The sequence below is a fragment of the Poecilia reticulata genome, chromosome 19 (genome assembly GCF_904066995.2).
Source record: "Poecilia reticulata chromosome 19, P_reticulata-male-v2, whole genome shotgun sequence".
In the NCBI taxonomy this organism is placed as follows: domain Eukaryota; kingdom Metazoa; phylum Chordata; class Actinopteri; order Cyprinodontiformes; family Poeciliidae; genus Poecilia; species Poecilia reticulata.
Genome location: NC_088848.1, coordinates 14082259 through 14095077, shown reverse-complemented (window position 1 = coordinate 14095077; position 12819 = coordinate 14082259). Strand labels below are relative to the sequence as shown.

At 38.2% G+C, this 12819-nt stretch overlaps 1 protein-coding gene across 2 annotated transcripts; it reads right to left on the bottom strand.

The window, feature by feature from the left end:
- Nucleotides 1–1176: 1176 nt before the first annotated feature.
- LOC103481685 (dickkopf-related protein 3-like) lies at nucleotides 1177–12806 on the bottom strand. 2 transcript variants are annotated; one of them, XM_008437328.3, is made up of 6 exons: nucleotides 12339–12806; nucleotides 4091–4146; nucleotides 2844–2893; nucleotides 2564–2738; nucleotides 1883–2084; nucleotides 1177–1517 (listed from the first exon to the last, which is right to left on the bottom strand). In XM_008437328.3, the coding sequence occupies exons 1-6, from the start codon at nucleotides 12347–12349 to the stop codon at nucleotides 1457–1459; spliced, it is 555 nt and encodes a 184-aa protein (XP_008435550.2). In that variant the 5' UTR covers nucleotides 12350–12806; the 3' UTR covers nucleotides 1177–1456. The 2 variants fall into 2 exon arrangements, with proteins under 2 accessions (XP_008435550.2, XP_008435549.2); XM_008437327.3 differs by lacking the exons at nucleotides 4091–4146; nucleotides 12339–12806 and having other exon boundaries at nucleotides 2844–4077.
- Nucleotides 12807–12819: the final 13 nt, after the last annotated feature.

Genomic DNA, 12819 nt, shown 5'->3' with positions numbered 1-12819 from the left:
GTTTTGTCTGCCATTTATTTTTGATGAAACATGGAACAAACTAGAAAAATAGTCTAATAAATCTGTTTTCATGACCTGCATGAGTCCTAACGGAACTAGTGCTTAATCGAGGGTGATACCAATCAATTCTAAATACACAGTGATTTTATTTTATTTTACTACACACTTAAACCCTTAACAGCCTATTTCAGTTTCACCAGCACCTCTTTATGAGATTGTTAAAAAAGAGAAACATGCAGAGAGAGGGTTCTACATCTGGGTCATTTTGGCTTCCATCACATGAGAACCCTTAAAGTTGCAAATTGAATAGTGTAGTCTTTTATTAATCCCATAGTGGATCAAACAGACATGTAAAGATACTCTTAAAATGTGATGGTAGCTCAGATACGATGAGGCGTACACAGACAGTAGTGTTCTAAAGTTCAGGTGATAGGCCTCTGGTTTTGTAGCACTGACTAATATCAGGTTCCTCACAGTCTTGTGCTATTGGATATCACTTTTGTTTGGCCTGGCTTTCTTGTGCGTGTGAAATGTGCTTCCATATCGGCTTGTTTTTAAGCTACATACTAGCCGTCTTGTGGCTTTCTTATTAGTCATTCCAACTAATAATTCGTAATATTGGCTTGTGTCTTAGAATGGATTTGTTGCATTGTTTCTCAATTATATTTGTTAAGAAATTAAATACCTGCTATTTGCACCAGACTTTCACTTCTAAGCTTTAATGCATTTTCTTGGCTCAATATCAAAACCCACCTTACCACTTTTTTTTTTTTGTAAGCTCTGAACAATAAGAAACGAGACTAGACACTAAGGTTGTTCACAGAAAAACTGCACTCAGTAACCTTTCATCTGAAAGAGTGGAGCTACAGACAATTAGCATCTAAATGGAGCGACTGGGGGAACGGTAAAGGTTTGACTGAAGAAGATACGGATCTAGGAGAGCGTAATGGGACAGCTAGTGTTTCAAGCACCTGCCGATGCTAACAACTGAGAGTTGCTGGATTCCTCCGTGCTATGCAACTGAACCATGGGATCCAAAGAACGTGCATCAAGAAATGTGCTTAGAAAGGAGACAAAGTAACTGTTCACGTCTTCTCTTGCAGAGAACAGTAGGTGACATTTTGAGTCTGTAGATGCGTCAGGCTGGTAGAGACGTACCCAAAAAACATAGTTGTATCTGTTACGAAAAGTTTTTCCACAAATATTTAATCGGGGGTCTGATTACAAATACATACCACACTTTTGTTTCCCAATGAAAACTTCACTAAACACACAAAGATATTTTTTGAGAATGAAGCCTAGTTCAACCCAGCTACACAGAGCAGAGTAGTGCTTTTCTAGATATACACTACATTAATCTAACAGCATCTTTCAAAACAGCACATGGAAATACAAACATTTATTCTGCACAACATATTTACATATTTATAAATAGATTTAATCTTGAGGCCTTAAGTTAAGGTTTGGACCCTTGGCAGGTCCATCCTGTCCGTTCTGGTTGATAAGTAAAGTCCCTCCTGAAAGACAAGGAACAATAAGTTATGTTTTGATTACCCAATACTTTTCCTCCAAAATAAATTAAATAAAATCTAAAGAACATTGTAAGAAGAGTAAAGTCAGTACTTTTTACAACATAAATATTAATAAATTGCAAAGTATGTCAACTAGAGGCGCTGCTTCTAAAATGATTGAAACTGAAAAAAAAAAAAACAGTTTTATTTTTGTCATTTTAATCATATATTTTGTGTAATTGTATCAAATGAAAACTTATCAAATATTTCTGCTAATGTTTTGGTTGACTTTTAAAAATGGATAAAACCTTAAGCTTTGGGAACATTTAAAAAAAAATTATTACCACTTCAGTTTAAATGGGAGTACTCACTCTCTGCGGCTCTGCCTGCCGTTTTCCCGACACAGCAGACCTTCCTCGCACGGGCAGATCTGGTTGATGCTGAACGCCAGGCCGCCATCGGGAACATAGCAGCTCTCATCACGAGCCAGTCGCTTTTTGCACACCGTCTCGCCATGATGTCGAGCGCAACACATTGAAGGCCCACAGTCTCTGTCAGCTTTACACCTGGAGCCTGATTCAGAAAAACGAAGGAATTAGACAGCAGGTTAACTACGCTTTTTTCCCAAAATGTTTTGAGATTAAATTTTGCAGGGTTTATAGGATTTTATGTTCTTTTCAAAATTTAAAATATCAAAAGTTCACTATGAAAATACATAGGCATTTCTACTGCTTTAAATATGAAGCTTGATTGAAAAAAAACTGCAAAGACGGGAGCACATAAAAGAAAAAAGGACATACAGAGGGAAAGACAAAGATAGAAGGAAGAAAGAAAATGTTGCAAGGAAGGAAAGGAGGACATAAAGAATGAAAGAAAAAGGACATAATGAAGGAAAGAACAAAAGAACACAAAGGAAAAAGGAAGGAAGAAAGAAGAAGAAACAAATCTACTTAGCCAGACCTGGAAAATACTAAAATCAAATCCCATACTTTCCAGTCTGTGCAAGGACCTTGAAAAGGTTTTAAGATTTGATTTTATGTTCATATCCTCACCCTCTTGTCCATCGGGAATGCTGCGATGACACTTCCCAAACATGCAGAGGAGTCCACGGACACACTGAGTGTCCCTTCGACAGTACTGACCCTCTCCACGTAAAGGCACACAAAGACCAAAGTGACGATCACACGAGAAACCGCGTCCACAAGCTCTGTCGCTGTCGCACACAGTCTGCAGACAAAATAAAATAAACTTTTTTTAAAAATTCCTGTTGAAGATGTGTAACTGGGTACTTTTACAGTATAACGCATTAAAACAAAGGTTAGAAATTCTTACCGTGAGTTCTTTGGCCACAGGAGAGTTCTCTCTAAGAACTTTAGCTCCGTCTTTGGGAGGGCCATGAGGCATGTTGAGCATCCAGGCCCAAATACGAGCATCGGCACCGGAAAAACACACCAACAGGAAAACCAGATTCATTTCCCCCAATATCCCAAAGATGCAAAAAGATAAGTTACACAAGCTGCCTCAGAATTAGGACAAGAGAAACTTCAAGAAGGCCCCAGTTTTGTTTGTTTATTTTTCCCTCAGAAACTGCTGAGATCCAAGCAGTGACACTTGCCAGCTCCTCTACCCGTACGACCTTTATAGGCCAACAAAGCTCAACTTCCCCCTCGCTACACTGTTTGTCCAAGCAACAGGGTAGGAGGAGACAATTAGTTTTTAATAGATTAACTTATTGCCGGAGCTACCCCCCTGCAGGCTGAAAATACTGGCCAAATGACAAGTAGCAAAGCGGCAAATGAGGGGAGACGGGGCATTGACAAGAGTTTTTGACAATGCTGCCAAGACAAGCACCACCTCTGTGGGGTTATCTCAGCTAGACAAACAAACAAGGAGGACAAAAGAAGACAAATGCATGACATGTTTCACTGCTCACTGAGTGACAAGTGCTGCCACTAAAGGTCTTGGCCCCGAAACGCTAAGCAAACAGCTCTGGGCCCCTACCTTTACCCCCCCACCAACCCTATCCTGCTTCAGACCCCTCGCTGGGAGCAATTTGGAGAAACACACCCAGCAGACAACCCCGTGATCCCATTAAGAGTAATTACCATCAGCCATTCGTTCTCACAGGCTGGAAAGCAGTGAATGCTAATGAAAACCAAATATTTATTCCTACACATTTATTTCCTCCAAGAAGAGCAGAGCCACAGACACCAACTGAGATCTTTCAAGAAACACTCAACGTCAATATGAGTAAGAAAAGTGAAGACCTTTCTCCAATCACACTTTGCAGAAAGTCTCTGACAAAGTTGCTTTTTTTTTTTTAAACAGATGATTTTGTGTTTCAAAATATCATCCAAATATATATATATATATTTTATTTCTCCCCCAATTTTCTAAAACAGTAACAGTTAAGTTCAGCAATAGTAACTTCAAATACTTTCTGGCGTTGAATATTGTGCCCATTTGAAGATCGTGATAAATATGAACTTAGGTCTTAAATATGGACTTAGGCGAACCCATTTCTAACAGCTGCACTGATGCGTGACAATGTAAATTGAATGTTACCGTTTTCATCTCACATGTAAATTCTGCTGCAGCAGAGCAGGCGTCATTTGGAGTATGTCCCATTTGGCATCTGAAAGAACAGCCCTTTAAAATTGGGGTGAACAAAATGGAAGTTCCAAGCATTTTAGGCATTTCTTTTTAGAGAATCCCTTCAATTCCTGTGCCGTTTTAACACACTGGCGTAACATCTAACTGTTATTTCATAACTTTACGTAATATTTACAATTGATTCTGGGCCTACCATCGACAGCTAGCATGTTATTGTAAATCCTGAGCTGCAAACAATGGCCGCAGGGTTTGTTCAGCCAACATAATCCTTTACTCTGCCTGGGGTTAATGTTTTATGAAAAGGATATGAAAATGAAAAAAAAAAAAAAAATTACCAAAAGCTTTTATATTCCTAAAACCCTGACTATCAGTCAGAGAAACAGTGGGTAATATTTTATTTCATCGAGCCAATTTTGGACCAGTTACAGAAATGTTAAGACCTGCTTATTGAATTGGCCATGGAGACAGGATAACCACATCCATCACACATAATAAATACTCTTCCAAGTACAATCAGTCAAATAAATGCTTGCACTCTTTATATTTCTGTTGCAGTGTCAAGATTTGGTGAGAGCTTTGTATGTAATATTCTATGTTGGACGAGATGGGATGTTACACGTTTTACTTCCTATACTACTGATGACAAGTTCACTCTGCTGTCAGTGGTTCATTTCCAGCATACATGTGAAAGTAAATATATGTTCGCTGTTGCTAAAAAAAAAACTGCATTTGTATCGTCTTTCATATAGATTCAGCAGGGTGAAAGAAACATTGGTCTGAGACTTTTCTCCATACTGAAATGACAGCGTCACAGATTTATCTGATTTACATCCATTATACAAATTTCACATTCCACTACATGGCAAAAGTGCTCACCTGACTGAGATGGTGAATGTGGAGGCTTTCGGAGTGCACTAAACTTATTGTGAGGTTCAGCAAACCAGTTTGAGTTTTTGTAAGTAGCCATTAGAATAGGCTTTTATGCTGTTTACTGCATATTCTGGCCATTCCTGACCATCTGAACGGTGCAGCTGAAATTGAAACTTGTATGACCAGGCAGCAATTTTCCATACTGGTCACTGCTAAATGTTTGACATTGTGTGAATTTTAGACTTAGTTTTCTGTTCTCACTAGACAAGAGTCGCGACCGGTGTGGTCTTCTTGCTGCTGTAGACCTTCAGCTTCAAGATTACACGTGTGTTAAGAGATGTTATTCTACATATGTCTTATATTATTGCACTGCAAACAGCTTTGACTTTGATTTATTATTTTTTATTTTTTACTTGGGGATTTCAGTGCCCATGTGGAACTCGTTTATTGCAGTTTTTGTGTATTTCGATCAAGTGTGAGCCGTAGGGACAAGGCTGGTTATAATTTAACTAATTCTCTAACTAAATAATTAGTATTCAATGTTTTCATCCATTGTAGTTTTGAATTTAAATGGTCTGAGTGTCAGACAGGACATATCAGATGGAAACATTTAGTATCTCGCCTTTGGTTCTTGCACTAATGCCTTGGCTGGCTGCCCTTTCTTTTATTATGTGTACAACAACAATTGCTGTATGCAAATCTGTATGGGGGCAAGATAACACACTTATCTAAAGTACATTGTTGTATTTACTTAAATTGTAAAGAAAGCAGGAGTATAAGCCCAAGGGTTTTTCTGGATAAGAACCACAATGTAGTTAACATCATCTATACTTATGTTCTTACAAACGTACAGTTGTAGTCACTATTTACAAGCTTTATTACTAGATTCTAAGAACGGATAAGGGTCTCCAGTCAGTGGTCAATATTTCCTCTCAGGGTTAATGATTCTGCTAATGACGCTTGTAATGAATGTAAAAACTGTCAGAATCAACATCGCTGTCAGCGTCGCATTTAGGACTAAAAGAAACAATGGCTAAGCTGACGTCTCTTCATTGTAATGGACCTTTGCCCCCCGTGGACAGCCCTCAACAACTTGCAATTACCATTAAGACGCTATGAGACTGGGAAAGAATTGAGTCCCAGTGTCATCCCAGTTTACTCTTAGTCCTCAACAAGAACCAGTTTCGTCTTTCACCAATGAATTGTCTGGTATTTGCAAAATACCTCACAAATGTTTTGTCCACTCCGACTCTCTTCACATAAACTGCATTTTATAAGTAGCAAAACTCCAAAAAGGAAGACTAACACCAGACAAACCACTGGACACTACAACGGTTTTCGCTCGGGACAAACACGTTAGCTGTAACTTGTATGTTTGTGAAAAGGAGCTCAAAGGGATCCAACTGCACAACATTATACCACCCTAGTTTTTATGTTTTTATGTCCTCAGGGGGGGAAAAAATGACTTTTCCTCTGAATAAGCTTCTGTGAACATTCATCTCCACATGGCATTTTTATATTCAGTTCTCGGATTTTTTCTTTTTTTAATAATTTTCACTTCCAACATATTTCTTGCTTCCCGTTTGTAGTGCGTTTCTTTAGCCAACCAGTGGGAAACCAAAGAAACCAGATGGCATTTGTGACATCACACTGCAATGGGTCTGTTGCCGTTACTAGAAGAAAAAAAAAAAACACCATTTCTCCTGGTAATGTGGTATGCTCTGACAGAGTGGTCATTTACCCCAAGTATTGCGACAAAGAGTTGATTCAAAGGCTTTTAAAGCCAGTGCATAATCCACAAAAACAGAGAAATTTGTTCTTTTGCTCAAGGCAGTAAGGACAACAGCAAAGTTCTTCTTGACGGCAAAGAAATTTTACTCTAAACAAGCACCAAAATGCAGACTTCCCAGGAAATCTTTACGGGTTTCTCACACTGCAGCACACCCACTTAATGTTTCTCAGACTCCACACAAGAAAAATGTTCTGCCCAGAACATGAATCAATAACAAGCTACAAGAGATCCCAAACTAGGCCTGCAAGAAATGACGCAAATTTCTTGTTACCCTGGAAAAGAGAACACATTTCTCTGTTGCTATGAAGTATATGCTGGGATTTAGTCATTTTGACACGTCGTGCTTTAGAATATTCCCCCAGACAGAAGCTTCTTGGACTCGCCAGCAGCAGCAGCTGAAGCTGAAGATGGAGATTTACTTCAGCAGACATTGTTCATGTTTAATCTTGATGAACTCAAAGAAAAGAGCGACTCCCTCGTAGATTCAGAATGAAACACGGAGAAAGAAGAGACTTGCTACCCTTGAAAATGTCCTCAGTGTTTTGGCACTTTAATATTATTGCTCTCATAAAACAGTTTGTCTTTATAGTTTGTTTATGCAGCAATTTTAGCTCCAGGAAGAGCTCAACACAATGCTACATTAAAGAGCTGCAAAACACTCCAAAAGACATTTGCTCAGTAAAATTACACAAGATACACACACCTACCCTTAAAATAAGTGAGGGTACCATATTATTTTGGTGTCAGCTGTTTAAAATGAGTTTTTCGTAAGGCTTGAATCAGCTCTCCTAACCTGTCTCAAAATGGGAAAACACTGAAAAGTTTGAGTTCATCAATAATGAGAAACAGATCAGTTTCTTGACGCGTCGAACAAAGAAGAAACCATTAGCTGAACTGGAGACGAGGGTCCCTGGGAATGAGTCATCAAATCTATCACTGTAACCGTTTCCTCAGAAATTTCCTCCAAGCTCTGCTGACTTCAAAAACAGCATGAGTTTAGAATTAGGTAAGGGGGGGATGATTCTTTCCTAAGCATCATAAGACCCAAAGTAACCAGGGAATCCCAATATTAATGTTCAGTCAACTTAATGATCATATTTTTCTAATCATCATAAAATCCCAGTGCCAGATTCCACACACTGATGGACAATTTGTTGTTTTCTCCCCCCAACTATCAAGTGAAATTCTCTGAGCTCTCGCCCTCCTATGAACGGTGCTATCATCTCAATCCAAATAAGTGCAAACAACACAGTCTTTCTTGCCGTTATGAAGCATAAGTTATATTTTCCCAAATAAACTTACACTTCAAACCAATTCTGCAAGGGTTCACTTCCAAATTTGGATTGAACAAACGTATCTTTGGTATAAACACACATTAGGGCCAATTTTCCATGATGTAAACATTTGTTTCCCAAACCCACTTTGCTTAAAATGTAGTAAGTCGATTTAGCAAGATGTGTTTAAATAAATCTGTCAGGGTTTATAATAATGGGGGGAAAAAACCCCAACAACACCTCCTTGTCATTCAACAGCTTGTAGAACAGCTCATCTCGGTCTTTGCGGTTCTGTTTATAGGCCCTGTTTACATGGAGCCGCTCTTCATTAAAACCACTACATTTTTGCTGCGAGCCACATGTCCAGAAAGCTTTCCAAGTCTCCAAGGATCGGAGTGTCTCGCATCGGGACGTTTGAAAGCAGGTCTCAGAGTGAAACGTTTCAGGAACAGCCCCTGCATAGGTGTGAAGTACTCTGCCGGTGTGAATGCACACATGCTGAAAAAAACAGCTGCAGGGCTTCGTCTACACATGCACGGCAGATAACAAGGCAGAGCTTTGGATAAATACGCAGCGCATTGTACGAGCAAGCACTTACGCTCCCCCTGAATGGCTGCCATAGGAGATTTATGAAGCATCAAAAAAGTATATTTTTGATGAGAGAGTATCATAATATGAAATGAAGTTCAGAAAAGTCAATTTTACATAATTTCCCCCAATTACAGTGATTTTCTGCTCATTGTCCTCTACAGGGGAATGAGGATATATGCTTCCAGTAGATCAGGGGTGTCAAACTCATTTTTGTTTTGGGCCAAATCAAGCTCTTAAAGGGCCGGATGTGCCAGAATGTATTAATAAAACCTGTTCATAAACTCTTAAGATACCAATAAATTCTTAAAAGTAAATATTATTGAACGCATTTCAATCCCTCCAGGATTTTGTGTTACTTTTTGTGTGTTTGAAAATATTTGCAATATTTGAGCTTATTTATGATATTGGTTAAGGCTGAGGCAGCTGTTTAGGACAATTAAGAAAGTTTTTGACAATTTTTGAGAGAAATAGGCAATAAACTCCCAATTATCAGTGAAGGAAATGCGGGAATTTGTTGATTTTGCATGAATTTCCACAATAATTTTCAAGAAACTGGAGAGATTGATTGATATAATTTGACAGTGAACAGATAAAAATTGCACAGATTTGACTGACAACATAATATTTAAGCACACTTAGTGTTTAGAATCTAGAGGGCCACATAGAAAGCCATGGTGGGCTGGATTTGGCCCACGGACTTTGAGTTTGACACATGTGCAGTAGATAATACCTTGCAGCATTAATACCTTGCAGCAGGTCAATTAGGAGGTTAAGTTTGATTAGGGGTTGTAATTAGTCCTAATTTATACAAGCCAAATGGAAAAATAAGTTTTAATGCAGAACAAAACTTAAACCTCCAGAGCAAAATATAACAATGCTCAAACTGTTGTGAATCGTGAATTGGTGGTCTCAGCCCAAACGTTACATATACAGAACCAATGCTTCAGCTCAATCGGGTGGACCCCCTTTAAAAAAAAAAAAATAAATAAATAAATAAATGAAAATAAAAAAATAAACAGAATTATTTGAGCATGTGTAAAAATCTGTCATTTCGCACAGGTAAGAAATGGAAGTAGAAAATAGCTAAATGGCAATGCACGCATATGAAACATGGGTATTAATTTGGAAGAGGGCTTTATTAAGCTGAAGATCCCTGAATAATAAATGGAAAAAAAAATTCTAAATTGATTCTTGCAACAAAAACACATACATTTGCATACACCCAATTAGGCATGCAACAAAACCACCTAAATTGAGAATAAACCAAGGTTTTCAACAAGGCAACTGCTTTTAAATAAAAATACACCCTTGTTGACTATTTTTATTTATTTATTTTTTACAGGGTCATATCCAGCAATGTTTCTCTGTTCTGATTGACATGCTGTCAGGACCAAGACTAACGTTGGACACAACTGTGCACTTAATTCATGTCTTAAGTTTTGTGTAAAAAAAAAAAAAAAATCCACTAGACTAACCAATTCCAACTTGGCAATTCAGATGTTTCTCTCCAATCCTGTGATGAGTTGCAGGAATAAATCCATTTTTTTGTTGTTGTTGCTGCACTCAGTTACACATGGGTCTGATATGCCCTGCATCTTGGAAACTGTGTGCAAACACAGCCGAAATAAGGGCCGTTAAATTCAAAGCAAAGGTCAAAGTTTATGGAACAGACAGAACCTTTCCTGCATATTTTGTCGTTAAATTCAAAGCACAGTGCAACGTTTACGGAACAGACAGAACCTTTCCCGAATATTTTATCTCGACGCAATTAACTGGAACCACATTGAAATGTTTTGAGCAAAGTTGCCAATGAGTCATATCAAAACAGAGAAAACATGTCAACATTATTTTGGTTAAAAAAAATAGTAGGGCATAAGCAAGTGCAAGGCTAAAGTTTAAAGACAAATTTGGCCTGTTAACAAATGTTGAATCTAGATTAAAACTGAATTACATTTGGTTCTCAAACTTGCAATCACAAAAATGCCTTATGTTTAATGTCGCATATAACTTTGTTATTAAAACAATTACAGATGTTGTAAAATCCATCCATCCATCCATCATTTATACCTGCATATTCATGCAGGGGGACAGATTTCTTTCTCTAGTGGTCACTGGGCTGCATCCTGGACTGGTTGCCAGACCACCAAAAGGCAATACAGAAACACCAGGCACACACAGTCATGCCAAAGCGCAGATAAAAACGGACGAAATGCTCAGAGTGTGGGAGAAAGCCAGAGTACCCAGAGAGAACCCACACATGTGGAGGGAAAACATGCCAAGATCCCAGGCCGGGATTCAAACCCAGAACCTTTGCTGCAAGGCAACAGTGCTAACCACTGACTGCGCAGCCCACACACATCAGTACAACACTGTATACGTGTTGCTGCAGAACTGTTTATATTTTCTTTTGTTATATTGTTTGTGTTATTTTAATTTGTATACATTTTGTTGATTTCTGCCAGATGTCAAAGATATCTCCATTTCGGGGGTGAAGGACAGCGAAGTCATCTCACCCTTTGTACCATTGTTAAAGGAGACGCGTTTATAGATTTGCCACATCATTACTGACTCAGCAGGGCATTTTAAATTTTGGCGAGACTGTTAACATAAATTTAGCAAATCTGTTTTTAATGTACTTTTTACAGTAAAGGAAATAGATTAAGTATTCATCTGGAATAAATTTCTCTGGTTTCTGAGCCAGTAAAATCTCCTACGTGTTTGTGTTGAAAGAACGGAAAATGAATATCATGCAGGGAAACAACATACCCAGGGTATTTTAGACGATCAATAAATGATGTGTGCGCGTGAGTGACTGCGCGCGTGTTTGATCGGGATCAGCCAACTGAACAAACATCCCACAGTTTATCCCAGTCGTTATTTTTAAACTCTGTAAATAAAAATTAAACTTGCTTTATTTAACTTTTCATCAACTTTCCTTTACCTATTCTTTAGAACTTTGGCATTAGAAATGTCCTGACTGAGCTCCAGGGAACATAGAGGGCAAACAAACTCAAACATACTGAGAAATATTTAATAGTCGCAGTAAAAACCCATAACAACCTTGACATTAAGGAGATCACACTCTGTACACTGGTTGCACTTGTTCAAAGCTCATCTGCAAATACAAGGCTCAGTTGTTGCCAGACATAAAAAAAAATTATAAATTACGCAACTACATAGTAGACTAATGTTTACCTTGTTTAGATACGTTTTCATCAAAACTGGATCCACCTACATTCCAGCCCACAGAAAAAAATTAATTGTGTACAAAGAAATAAAAAAAAAATAAAAAAAGGGTGCTACTGGGGTTTTAGAATGGAAAACAGGAAATCCTTTAAAAAGACCAGCAAAAACAATGGAATTACATTAGCAAGTTGGCAGAGCCAGAGGCGTTTCTATTCTACGAGCAGCAGTGCTAAAAATTAGAAGAAAGCAATGATTAAAATTAGGAGACGAGTCACACTGTTGCAATGGGAGACATGCTGAATTATCACAAACACACTGAAGTTCCCTGTGATTAATTTTCTTGCTCCAATTCTCACTACCAGGTGTGAAATAATCTGCACTTGGAAAAAGTTTGCAAGAAATCCTAGTTATCTTAGTATTACAGTGAAATAAAATACTTCCACTGCAAAAATAAAGCGACTTAAGCAGTTTCTAAGAATGCCGTAATTAAGGGATATATACCTCTTACACATTATGTTGAAGACCAATCCAACTGGGAGGCAAGTAGGTATGTGAATTGCAAAAACTAAACTTTCAAGACTAAAATCAAAATGTGAAAATACGGAGTCTGACGACAATGCATGAAGTCAGAGAAACACAGAAACAATGCATGCCTGAAATAAATAACTTCAGAGCAGGAGCATAAATATTGCAAAGGGTGATGGCTGAATGGGGAACAGCTGGGCCAATTAACTGATGAAATACAGCTGCTAGAGCAACAAGAGACTGGCTGAACAATCATTCATCTGTCATTATGTCCATCCATCCATCCATCCACTTGGCCAATTTTGGGAATGTTTGCACTCATTTTTCAAGTATTGGACAAATAAATCACTGGAGAACTCCTTAGATTTGATCCAACATATTGGAATTAAAATGCGTAGAAGGACACAATTTAACTTTTCCTCGTATTCATTAGTGAATCAGGGTTATGTATTTTACA